At 58.2% G+C, this 12719-nt stretch overlaps 1 protein-coding gene across 2 annotated transcripts; it reads right to left on the bottom strand.

Annotated features, from left to right (window-relative positions):
* Positions 1-3846: 3846 nt before the first annotated feature.
* On the bottom strand, positions 3847-12683 carry DCAKD (dephospho-CoA kinase domain containing). 2 transcript variants are annotated; one of them, XM_068212372.1, is made up of 5 exons: positions 12483-12683; positions 9238-9355; positions 7200-7403; positions 5310-5397; positions 3847-4880 (listed from the first exon to the last, which is right to left on the bottom strand). In XM_068212372.1, exons 1-5 carry the CDS (start codon positions 12681-12683, stop codon positions 4595-4597), a joined length of 897 nt encoding a protein of 298 aa, XP_068068473.1. In that variant the 3' UTR covers positions 3847-4594. The 2 variants fall into 2 exon arrangements, with proteins under 2 accessions (XP_068068473.1, XP_068068474.1); XM_068212373.1 differs by having other exon boundaries at positions 12500-12623.
* Positions 12684-12719: the final 36 nt, after the last annotated feature.

Below are 12719 nucleotides of genomic sequence, written 5' to 3'. Positions count from 1 at the left end.
GGGCTGGCACTGTGCCGTACCTCAGTTTCCCCTCCTGGCATTGTGGTAGACACTGCCCATAGGACGACGCTTGGCCAGGGGGACAGGGACAGGGACCTGCCACATGGCCCTGCCACCGTGGCTCAGCCCAGGCGTGGCTCAGCTGGAATGAAGACAGAGCTGGACACAACCATTGAGCCCGATGTTGGCCCACGATGACGAGCCTGGGGAGGGAGCAGCCGTCTGCAGGCCCCAATGAGTTTGGATGCTGTCCCCAAATTCCAACTGTGTCCTCAGGATGGGCTCTGGAAGGGGCCATGGGAGGGGGACACTCAGCTGTGGGCAGGGAGGGCCAACTGTCTGCTGGCCTTGAAGGAGAAGTGGATGGCTGGTTGGTGAGCTGGGTGGTTGGTGGCCAACTGGCTTACTGGCAGTGCGCCGGCTCGTGGGACACCCAGCCGGTCGGCTGGATGGGTAGATGGCTGGGGGGTGGGCTGGCTAGCTGGCCAGTTGGCCAGTTGCTTGCCTGGCTGGGTCTTTGGCTAGATGGCTGATGGGCTGAGCAGCCAGTAGACCACCAGTCAGGTTGCCTGTCCAGATGCCTGTCTGCTTGTCTGGCTAGCTGAGCCGCTGGCTGGTGGCCAGCCAGCTGACCCAGGGGCTGGCTAGCTGGCCAGGTCAGCCCTGGCCACGGGACCAGCAACATCCCAGCACATCCCAGCCCAACACCAGGCACTGTCCCTTGCCCAGCGGGGCGAGCCCGGCCGCAGGCAGGAGGAGGACAAGGTGTGGGTGGCACATCCCCTGTCCCCGTCCCCATCACGCTGCCTCTCATTACGGACACGGCGGGGCCCGTCACCCTCCCACCGCGCGGCAATTAAGGGCTGCCAACACCGGCAGTTAATTAGCGCCGGCGGTGAGTGCTGGGAGGCGACGGCCGCATGGCTGTCGGAGGGGACAGGCTCGGGGACGTGTCCCCCAGGGGACATGGGATGGGAGTAGCCGGCATTTGGGCTGCTGGGACCGGCTGTGCTGTCGCGGGGGAGCCCCACGGCCGCTGGGGACGGGGTGTGACAGGGAGGGGGTGCGCAGTGACAAGTGGGTGCCAGCGAGGAGTGTGCAGGGGGTGGCACCGGGGAGTGTCCTGCACGGTGACGGTATGTGGCACCCCAGGCAGTGCAGTGACGGTGACAGTGGGTGACACCCCGTGGGCCATGCAGTGACAGTGACACTGGGTGATACACTGTGGGCCAGCAGTGACGGTGACAGTGGGTGACACCCCGTGGGCCATGCAGTGACAGTGACACTGGGTGATACACTGTGGGCCAGCAGTGACGGTGACAGTGGGTGACACCTCGTGGGCCATGCAGTGACAGTGACACTGGGTGATACACTGTGGGCCAGCAGTGACGGTGACAGTGGGTGACACCTCGTGGGCCATGCAGTGACATAGCATTGTGTGACAGCCCCAGCACCAGGCACTGACGGTGACTCTGTGTGACAATCCACGGGAGCTGCAGTGACACTGCGTGGCACCCGGCGGCCCCACAGTGACAGTGACACTCTGTGCACGGCGCGGTGACAGTGACACCATGTGACACTCCAGGGAGCAACAGTGAAGCAGTGCAACACCGCAGGGCTGTGCAGCAGCTCCGTGTGACACGAGTGGGGCTGTGCAGCCATGGTGACACTATGCGACACCCCAGGGAGGTGTGCAGTGACACTGACACTGTGCCACACCCCGGGGGCCGTGCAGTGACAGTGACACCTGTGACAACAGATGCCATGCAGTGACACTGGTGACACCAGTGCCATGTAGTGACACCACACTCAGGCCCCCCGGCTTGCTCTACCTTGTGGGTATGGAGGCACCCACCCAGTTCACACCTGGGGACACGCCCCATGGGGGGACATCACACTGTACCTGCAGCTTCGTGAGGGGACATCTGACCCCACCCTTTGCCCCAGCGAGTGTGCCAAGGAATGGGGTACACCAGGGAGGGGGTGCTCTAGGGATGGAGCTCCAAGAAAGGGAGGTTTCAGGAGTGGGGAATGGGATGCTCCGAGGAAGGGGTGCAGAGGAGAGGGGGTGCACTGGGGAAGGAAGTGCTCCAGGTAGGGCTGCTCCGGTTCGGAAGGGGGTGCAGGAGCAGGGGTGCAGCAGGAGGAGGGTCCGACTGTCACGAGCCCCCGCCAGCCGCAGCAGAATCGATCCGGCCGCCAATTTGCACAGTCAAATATTTGGCTTCGCGGCGCGGGGCCAGCTCTGCTCGAGCCGCCCCGGTGGGCGCGAGCCCGCGGTGACGGTGGCGGCTGCTCCGCAATCGATGGTGGGACGTGCGGCGAGCTGGGGCGGCCTCAGCACGCAGGGGCTCTGCCCGGGCTGGGGCCGCGGTGCAGCACCCGCGATCCTCCATCAGCACCCAGGGCCTTGGGAGCCCATGTGGAGCGCGCTCAGGGGGCAGAACCCGTGCCACGAGCGCAGGGGCTCAGCCAGGGTGTCCTCCAGGCCCCCTCCATGGCCACTGGTAGCCAATACCACGCGGTCCAGGGAGCTGAGCCATCTGCAGCCGACAGGAGATGGCTGAGGCTTGGCCACGCGGCCACTGCCATGGCCACAGGTGGCCATAGACTTGTCCCCGAGGGGGTTTGGCTGGGGTGTGGGATGGGCAGGAGTGGGACTGGTGGTGCTGAGGCAATCCTGGGGCCGCTCCCACGGATGGGCACCACACAACTCCGTATCCAAGCTCCAGAGCCCTTCCCCCGTGGGTGCCAACGACTGGGCCTGCAGCCCACACAGGGGGCTCAGCCCCTAGGTCAGCCCAGGATTCCCACAGCAGGCTCGCCCGGCCGTGCCAGAGCCGTGGGCAGCTCTGTGCCTCACCATGCCCCTAGATCCGCTCGCTCCCTCGGCCTCGCTAAACTCGTTAGCGGCGGACCAACGTCAGCCGGGCAGGAGCGAAGAGCCAAATGCGATTACACCCCGTCTCACTCCATCCTTCCACCCCGGGCCCCATTTATCGCGGAGACGGGCGGGAGGGAGGCGGGACTGGCTCTTATCTCGGCCGAGAAATCCCGCTCCGGCCCTGATTTATGGCTGGCTGCGACGGACTCCAGCGGCACTGCACAATTACGGAGCATTTAGAGCACGGAGGGGTCAGGGCTCGAGTACAGCTGTAAGAGCCGGGGTAGCCAGGTGGGCACTCCAGCTCAGGGAGGCTCCCTGGGGCTGCACAGGCAGCACCAGGTCTCTCCAGGTGGGTGAGACATGAGACCTGTGGATGCACACTGGGGCTCGGGGGAGGATGGAGGTGGAAGAGTGCCTGGCGCAAAAAAGGGGCATATGGTGGCTGGGGACACCCTGGGAAGGTGTCTGTGCCTAAAGGATGGCGCAGGGGACAGGCAGGACATTGCCTCACAGGCCCAAGGCCAGGCAGGAAGGTGGCAACACCCTGGAGGGTCCCAGGGATCACCATGTGCAGGGAGGTGGCCAGGGGCTGGCAGCACCCACCTTTCTCAAAGTGTGGGGACAAGCAGTGGGGACAGGGGTACGCCACAGGGAACGTGCTGGCCACAGAGAACCTCAGCAGGTCCAGGATCACATCCCTGCAAGCCAGACCCATCCCGTGGGGTGCCCAGAGCCAACACTGAGCCACGGCCCCCCAAGGAAGGCCATGGCAGGGCTGATGCTCCAAGCAGCTCCTGGAGCAGCTCAGGGATGTTTACTGGGAAAAGCAGGAGCGGCCCCGGCAGCTCTTCCTGTGTGTGCTGAACTTTACAGAGCGCAGCCGTGCCCCGGCATAGGAACAGCCTGGGAGCAGGCTGGGAAGAGCCGTGGGAGCAGCGCGGGATGCGGAGCAGCTGCTGTTCAGTGTTTTATTAAAACAAAAGTGAAGAGCCAGCACCCGCCTCGCCCAGGCTCGGCTCTCCCACCGGGAAACTGCTGCCAAAGGAAGCTCAAACAGCAGGAAATGAGTTTGAATGAGGCAGAGCCCAGGTCTCAGCCTGCTCCAGGGTGGATCAGAGCCTTGGATCCAAAGCCAAGGATGACCCACAAGTGATGGACACAGAAGCAGAGGACGGGGGGGAGGAGCAGCGAGCTGAACACCCGATCCATATGAACGAGGTGCTGTCCTCGCCCTTGCTGATTTAACAAGTTTCCATTAAATCAACATGAAAGAGGGGAAATCCCAAATCTAAATTTGGATTAGGAGCTACGAGGAATCACCCAAGAGACACTGGAGCAATAACAGGGCTTGACAAGGCACCCAGCCGTATTGGGGAGATTGTCCTGGAAGACATTAAAGTGAGATTGTACCCGATTAAAGTGAGATCGTCCCAGATTAAAGTGCCTCAGCTCACTGAAGTCCCACAACAGAGACCCACACGGGGACAAAGGTGTCATCCCACAGGCACGGCTGGTGGGTGAGAACCTGAGCAGGGAGAATGTGCCTGACAAAACCTCTGGCTGTGTTCACCTTGGGAAGTGTGCAAGGAGACGCCTCATGCCGCTGTCTGCATTCAGCTGGCAAAGCTCATTAACAGAGGTGGCCTTTCACTGCCCTTTTCAAACAGGGAAATTCAGGCCCCTTCCCTGACTAAGAGAAAAGGTGAATTAAGAGATGAAATGCCGGATGAGGAGGAACACCAGCCCTCCGAGCCCGGCAACAGCCGTGCCCACCGCCAGCCGTGCCCAGAGGAAATCCAGGGAATCCTCGAGGCGGGTGTGCAGCTGCAGGACCTGCCGGCGCGTGCTCTCCCAGTCCCCGGAGTTGTCGATGACGTGGGTCGCCCACCTGCGCTTCTCCTCCAGGGGCAGCTGGGAGCTGATCCGAGCTTCGGCCTCGGCCGCGCCCAACCCGCTCCTCTTCATCAGCCGCGCCAGCTGTGTCAGGGGGTCACTGCCAGGCAGAGCACAGGGCTGAGCTGAGGGTGGGAGAGAACGGGGATCTGCCTTCCTCGGGCATCAGGGGTTCACTGGGATAAAGTGGGAATGAGAGAGGTGCCCCCTTGTCATTTCTGACACAGTCAGCTTGCACTTGGATCAGCAGAGCCACCACTGCCTGGGCCATTCTCAGCATTCACACAGCCTGTAACAGTGCCTCAGATCCTGCCCTGGTAGAGTATGGGTTGTGGAGGGCCCAAAGGCAGTGAATTCCCCTCTAGGATGGTTCCAGGGAAAGCTCAGGAACTATAAAGGGAAATATTGCTTCTCTCAATGGGCTTTGCACCAGGGCTGAGGCTGAACCTTCACCAGAGTGGAGGCACATGATGGTCCCCTCTGAGAGAGGTGGCTTTGTCCCTGTCCTCATGGTTGCCAGAGCACTTACCAATAAACCAGTACCGTGTATTTCATAAACCTGGTCAATCCACGGGTCTCGAAGAGCAGAGGGATGTCGAGGATCACATAGCGGTAGCCTGTGGAAATAGCAACATTTCCCAAAAAAGGGAACAGTGTTAACCCCCATTCCCAAATCCCTCATGCTGCACACACACCATGGCCAGGAAAAGCAAAGCAAGCAGGAGCTCTACAGCTCCACGAACACAGCCAAGCAGAGCAGAGCCTGCTGGCCCTCCTCCCTCTCACAGGGAGGAAATGGTTTCATTCCAAGTTTCCAGAGGAAAAAAAAATCAACCCTAACCTGGCTGCTTCAGACCAAAGGTGAAACTGCAGAAATATAATGAGGAGCTGAAAAGAGGAGCTGAAATGAGAGCAGCAGTGCCTGGCTGGCAAGAGCAGCAGCTGTGCACTGTGTTGGCCTCTCCCGGGAAGCAGTGCCCACAGCAGGATCTGCTCTCCACTCCTTCTCTTGTCCAAGACTCCACCAGGCTGCAGCCATCTGAGCCAACATTTCCCAGCTCAGCTTTCCTTCTTTAATGAAAGCTATGGCTAAACAGCTCCATTTTTCCAAGGGGAGCAAGGAAATCCCTGCAGACCTCCTGCAGCTGTGACACTGAAATGTGGGGGGAGCCTCCAGGCACAGCCCAAGGGCTGAACTCTCACCAAAACTGGATGAGTTTAAAACCTCTGACACCACAGGGAGCAGAGCTTCTCACAGTCAATCACTGTCCCCCTGGTTCTCTCCATGCCTCTGCCCTTGGCCAGTGTTCAGGGAGGTGAGAAATGCCCTGCTGAGTCTGGGGGAGAGGGTGAGGGGAGGGCAAAGCTCTAACTCAAGACTTCACTCTCCTGTGTGTCTCCCAGTCATGGGGACATCTCAGGTTTTGTTGATCTCCCCTCTTTATAAGCCCCCTAAAACCGAGTTGCCCACAGCAAGTAAAGTCTTGACAAAGACATCATCATCCAAGGAGCCACCATTCCACCAGCATCTCTGCCCTGAGAGGCTTCTCGCTGCCCTCTGATTTGATCGATCAGAGCTTTCCTTACACAGCGATCCTCAGAGACAACATCCAGCTATCCCAAATCATTAAATCCTGACTAATGAGGACAAAGCAGCCTGCTGAAGCCACACAGCGCTCTTGCCGAGGGCCAGGACAGCATCCGCCTCCTCAGCCTGCAGCCCTGAGTTCAAGACTCCATCTCTGGCTCCTGGCATTCCTGCCTGTTGCTTCCTTTGTGCTTCCTCCTCCTCGCCCTGCAGCAGAGCCTGGCCCCGTGGTGCCCTGGCCCGTTCAGCTCTCACAGGGCTCAGCTCTGATAAGCACCACGAATCCAGACTGAATCTATTAAGGCATCCGTCTGTCTACACGGAGACCTGCGGAACAGCTGGCGATCTTATCTGGCATTTCCCCAGCCCAGCCTGACAGCTGCATTTGTTCCAGTTATCAGGGGGAACGCGGGACTTTGGAAGCCACAGCTGTCAGCCCATTCCTCACCTTATTGACACTCAAAGGGCTCCACAGCTTGCAGTGAAGGTGGAGCAGGCTGGGGGCAGGGAGGGATATTTGGCTGTTTCAGGAGTGTGGCATTATCCAGTAGGTAATCTCAGCAAAGCTGCTCCCAGGCCCTACAGATACACTTTAAACCACAGAGGAAAGCGGTGAAGGGCAGCAGTGAAAGGCAGGAGTGAATCAGGAATGAATCCTCCAAGCACTGACACCAAAGGCCACTGCAGGCAGAGCACAAAGGCTGTCACTCAATGTCCCTTCCCTATCTCTGTCATCCCTGTCCCTCTCCCCACATTCAAACCAAAGGCAGAGGGAGCAGGGATGGCTCTTGCCCAAGCAGGAGTCCTGGCAGGCTGGACAAGGCCTCTTACCGAGTACAAAGTACTTCAGGACCTGCTTCAGCATCTCCTTCAGGATCTCAGGGTGGGTGATGGAGTTCAGCAGCCGCCGTTTCTCTGGCTGGGAGAAGATAATGCTTCCGAGAGCCTCACGATTTATCTCGCCGTTCTCCAGGAGGATCTCGGTGCCAAAGTGCTGCAGGATCTGCTGATGGGCCTTGGAGTGGGGCTGCACCACTGAGAACATCAAACAGCCGGGGGTGAGAGCCAGTTTTACAGCACAGTCAGTGTTTGCATCAGCAATCGCCCTCAGATGGCGTTTTCTCATTCACTAACGGAGCTGATGCTCCCCGTGGCTGCACATCTGCCTCCAGCACATCTGTCCTGGCACCACATCTGCACAGCCCGGCAGCTCCTGCCAGAACAGCCCTGCCAGCCCAGGGTCCCTTTGGGGGCTGACACCTGGAAGATCGACGTCCTGCAGACATTAATGCAGCACCACAAGCCTTCTGGCACGTGCTGCTGCTCAGGGTGACCAGTCAGCAGGGCGGGCAGGAGGACACGGTGATGGCCACACGCCAAGGCTGGGGAGCAGCTGGCCTGAGCCAGTTCCCACCAGGGATCGAGCAGGGAGATCCTGAAGGAACCAGGACCAGCTGAAAACTTCAGCACTATGTGGATACTCACTGCTGTAACTTGGCTCTGGATGGTGCGGAGGTGTTTTTTTTTTTTACTGTCTTTCACATCAGTCACTAAATTCTTCAGGAAAACGAACACAAAAACCTTCTAAAAGCTCAATCCCCAATCAGCCCTTGCAGGGGCTCTGACGTTACAGGAGTGTATAACTTTAAAGCCACCAACAAAAGGGATGAAGCAATAAAACCATAATTAAGCTCCAGCTGAGGGTAACCACAGCGAAGGACAGACCGCAGATAATCATCTCTCCCAAATCCAGGAACATTGCCACAGGTTGTAACCTCAGGCCAACCTCATAAAAGTCTTTAAGACCAATTTTTTTCTGCCATGGAATGTCACATGGAGGCAGTTTCAGGATGGGTGAAATCTATATAGTAAACAAACACATATAAAAAAGGAATTGGTGCAAAATAAAGTGATTGGCAGAAAACTTTCACCGAGTATCTGTAGTGTTTTCCTACTGTCTCTGAGGGCTTTTAGCACCTCCAGCAAATTTCCTGCACCTTCAGGGGAATTACAGTGCAATAAAATGTTAAAGCATCACAGCTTTGAGTGGCTACACAGTAAGTTCTTCACCAAACAGAAAAGCTCCGGCACTTCCACTGCTGAGCTCTGCGCCATTGCTCAGCAGCAGACCCTAAACCTGCTGCATGCAGGATCCACAGCCCTCAGAAACCCAGACTAGTTTGGGGAGAAAGCTCACCCAGTCCCACCCCCTGCCATGGGCAGGGACACCTTCCACTATCCCAGGCTGCTCCAAGCTGCAGCCACAGCTGCTCTGGGCAGCCTCTGCTCTCCTGGTTATCCTGGTGGGGTAAGGGATTAACATCTCACAGGTAATCAGGGAAAACAAGGTCTGCTCTGGTCCTACTGAGTCAACAGATCTGGGTTTCTGAGGTTTTTTTTTTTTTTGAGCACATTAATTTTGTGGTCTGATCTCTCAGTATCACCAGAAAAACAACATCCAGCACAGAGGAACATTCTCTTTCAGCCACGAACATAACTGAGTGACAGGATGGGTGTCCTGGGGCTCAGGGGGCGTGTTGGACTAGCCAAGGGATCCCACTTTACAGGCAACCACGTTTATTTTTGCCCAGAGTTGACTTGCAAAGCTGGGAAGCATCACACACCAGGGGATGGAAACTCAGAGTACAATTTCCCCACGGTGTTTATTAGGTCATGATCTTTTTTTTCTTTATTAAAAACATATCCCAGCTCCAATTCCCCCCAGGGCAGCGCAGCCCCGCGGACTGGGAGGCGGGAGGGAACCCCTTCTCCGATGTACCCAGAGCACCCTCTGCCGTCAGCGCCTCCCGGCAGCGATCCCGCTTGTCAGGGGAACCTCAGGAAGCAGGAGCAGCTCTGGAAAACTCACCCTGCCTGGCAATAACATCGGCATCGATCACGGCACAGCCCAGCTCCCGCAGCACAGCCACCACCGTGCTCTTCCCCGATGCGATCCCACCCGAGAGTCCCACCAGGAACATCGTGCTCTGCAAGGGAAAGAGAAGAGCTGGAAAACATGCCAGGACAGGCCATTCTCTTCATGCTGAGCACATCAAATACTTAGTCCCAAACAGGCAACTTCATTCAAAGCTCATTTTCCTACTTTTTCAGGGTGTCACTGAGACATCAGCAGGCTTTTGGCACCTTCTGAGCTGGGTGTTCCACAGGCTGGAGGACAGGGTTGGATTAAACAGTGCTTCTCTGGACCTCCCCCTCTAAGGCTGGATGTGCCACTTGAGCCAGCCCCAAGTTCCTCCAGCTGGTTTATCTGCAGCTCCTGCAACTCGTTCGCCTTTAGCATCTCCACTCATCAAACCAGAGTCCCATCTACAGCACCCTGAGCCATGGAATTGTTTGGATTGGAAGAAACCTTAAAGCCCATCCAACTCCACCTCCTGCCATGGGCAGGGACACCTTCCACTATCCCAGGGTGCTCCAAGGCCCGTCCAACATGGCCTGGAACACTTTCAGGGATGAGGCAGCCACAGCTTCTCTGGGCAACCTGTGCCAGGGCCTCCCCACCATCACAGGGAGGAATTCCTTCCCAATTTTCCATCTGGCAGTGGGAAGCCATTTCCCCTTGTCTTGTCACTGCAGGCCCTTGTCCAAAGTGCCTCTTGGAGCCCCTTTAGGCACTGGAAGGGGCTCTGAGGTCTCCTTGGGTCCTTCTTTTCTCCAGATGAACACCCCCAGCTCTCTCAGCCTGGATCCAGAGCAGAGGGGCTCCAGCCCTCGATGCATCTCCATGGCCTCCTCTGGACCTGCTCAGAGAAATCAGGAAATTTCTGGCAGGTTTGTTGAGAGTGACCCAGGAGCAGTGAAAAAGGGCAGAATTCAATGTCTGAGCCAGGACTGGGACACACAAGGCCCGAGAGGGAGAGCCCTGCTCAATCCCTGCAGCCAGGTATTGGAGCTCAGCCACCTCTGACACCACCAGAGCCCACAAGGCACTCAGTGAATCCCATTCCCACACCACTGGCAGCCCTAAGGACAGGGAACTCACAGCTCTGAGCAGCAAACTGCTGTCTGTGAGCTGTCAAACACAGCCCTGAGCACAGATCTGTGCTTGCCCTTGGCCTCGAGGCCGGGAGTGGGTTGGTAACACTGCTCCCACAGCTCCTGCACAGACGCCTCCCTGCTCAATCCAGACCCTGCAATCCTCTCAATCCTGCTTGTGTGCTCCCAAAACCAAAAGATTCAGCCTCAGAGAGGCAGATCTTGAGAGCCAAGGGGACTATGAGTATTTGCATCCCAAAAATCCAACAGCCCCAGCAGGCTGGATGCACCCCCAGTGTCCCTCCTGCAGCCCAGCCCGGAGCAGCTGAGTCCTGCAAACCCCCAAGGACAGCAGCTCTGACTTTGCTGTCCCCTCATCCAGGGTGACACCACAGGTGAGGGGCTGAACCTCCCACAGCCCAGCCTGTGGCTGTTACAGCTGAGAAGGAATTGGCTCCATCACCTTTGGCCAGGAGCCACAGGCTGCTGGTAGTCACCCTTTGGCTTCCCCGTGCCCAAATCCTGCTCCCTCCTGGCAGCCCAACCCCAACAATCTCTGTCACCATCGCTCTGCCTAACCTGGCTCTGGTCTCCACCCCTCCAGACATCACCAGCCCCCCAAAAACTCTGCACATAAAGGAACCAGGTACCTACTGCCCAGTGTCCCCAGGAGAGCAGGTGGGCACACGGGGCTGCAGGGGGGCTGAGGATGGCTGCAAACACAGCACTGCGACCCTTCGGCTAGAAAACAACAAAAAAAAGACACTTCAGTCACAACTGAGTCCTGCAGACAGGACCCAAAGCCACAGTTAGGGGGGGAGGAGGGGGTGGGCAATTCCTGTGGCAGCTGGAGCGGCTCAGCACAGGGAAGGGGCAGAGCTGGAGCAGCAGCAGCAGCTCAGGCAGCAGCAGCACGTGCTCCTTCCCTTTTCCAGACAGCAGGACAACAGATGGGGATAGCTCCAGCAGCAAGGGGGGATCCAACAGGAACCAGAGAGGGCCAAAATATTAACAGCAAACAGCAGTGACTGGGGAGGCTGATGTACATCCCAGCAGGACCTGGCCCCCACGGGGAGCCTCTCCGGCGTTACGGGGGGCTTGGAGTGACACAGGAGCTGTTTATTTAGCCCAGCAGGTTAAAATCCTGCCCTCCCACCAGGACTTTGTACTCCCAGTGCTGCAGCCCGTGAGGGGCAACGCTGCACCAGGAGGGGCTGGGCCATGGCAGTGGAGGCTCCTGCTTTGTAAAAATACACTGAAATAAATGCACATTGTAAAAACACACTGAAAACTGTCCTGCCCTTGCAAACACAGGGCTTTAACTGCAGTAAGCCCAGCGTTCTGGCCTCCAGCCTCAGCTGGGACTTGCTCCCACAATCCTATTTCTGTCCCTCCTTCACATGCCTGCACCACAGGAATTACTGCAGGGGGAAAGCGGCCCTGGGAAGCGTTATCCTGGAAACCAGGGCCAGCCAGGGATCTGAACACTTGTGCTGTCCAAGGGCCTGCACAGATCTCAGGCATCAATGTTTAACCAGCTCTGCTCTGAACTGCACGCGAGGGGAGGGCAGCCCACTCCTGCAGATGTTACTGGCAGGAGCCAAAACCAGTTCTGGGGAAAACTGGCAGGAGCCATCATTTTTGGGGGATATATTTGGCCTGTTCCAACTAAACCCGACATGGGGAAAAAAACCAGGACATGAGCCACAGAGGCTGGTCAGGGGAAAACTCGGTGAGCTGTGCCTGCAGTGAGGAATGGGGACACGCACCCAAGGCACTGAGGAAATGTTTTTTTCAAAGGATTAAGTGCCCAAAAACTCCCGTGTCCCAATTCCCGGGGGTTTTGAGCACAGCAGAAGCTGCCAGCCTCAATCCATCCATCCGGCAAGCACAGGGACTGGGGATGAAGCTGGACCGTGCCCTCCAGCACCATCCTCACCCGGCCTCCTCGTTCTCTGCTGGGGCTGAGAGCGCTGGTGTTTGGCTCGAGGAGGCTGCAGCCAAAGGGAAGAAACACCAACACATCGCTAATTGGCGGGGAAAGAGCCGCCGCCACGAACACCGTGACCGACCCCGCGGGGCGGCGGGGCCGCCATGGCCGCCGCCCTCACCACTCACCCTCCGCCCGGCGTCACCCGCGCCGCAGTGTCCCGCGCGCCTATTGGCTGGCGGGAAGAGGGGGCGTCTCTCCCAGCCAATCGGCGCCGCCCTCATTAGACTCGACCCATCCCTCAAGCAGGAAACGGGCGGAGACACGAGCACAGCGGCTTCGGCGGGGAACGGGCGAGCGGGAGGACGGGCCGCGGCCCTCCGTCCCATCCCAGGGACGGGCCCTCCGCTGCCCGGTGTGAGGGA

The sequence above is a fragment of the Anomalospiza imberbis genome, chromosome 22 (assembly GCF_031753505.1).
Source record: "Anomalospiza imberbis isolate Cuckoo-Finch-1a 21T00152 chromosome 22, ASM3175350v1, whole genome shotgun sequence".
Taxonomy (NCBI): Eukaryota; Metazoa; Chordata; class Aves; order Passeriformes; family Viduidae; genus Anomalospiza; species Anomalospiza imberbis.
Note: the sequence above shows the minus strand (reverse complement) of the source record. Positions and strands in the feature narration are given on the sequence as shown.

What these genes read in the sequence shown, in the direction of transcription:
- DCAKD (XM_068212372.1), bottom strand. Translation starts at nt 12,683, where the DNA reads ATGGGACGGAGGGCCGCGGCCCGTCCTCCCGCTCGCCCGTTCCCCGCC. An exon ending in CGATGTTATTGCCAGGCAGG is followed by an intron (nt 7,404 to 9,237) that starts GTGAGTTTTCCA and finishes TGATGTTCTCAG; the next exon opens with TGGTGCAGCCCCACTCCAAG. An exon ending in CCTGAAGTACTTTGTACTCG is followed by an intron (nt 5,398 to 7,199) that starts GTAAGAGGCCTT and finishes CTATTTCCACAG; the next exon opens with GCTACCGCTATGTGATCCTC.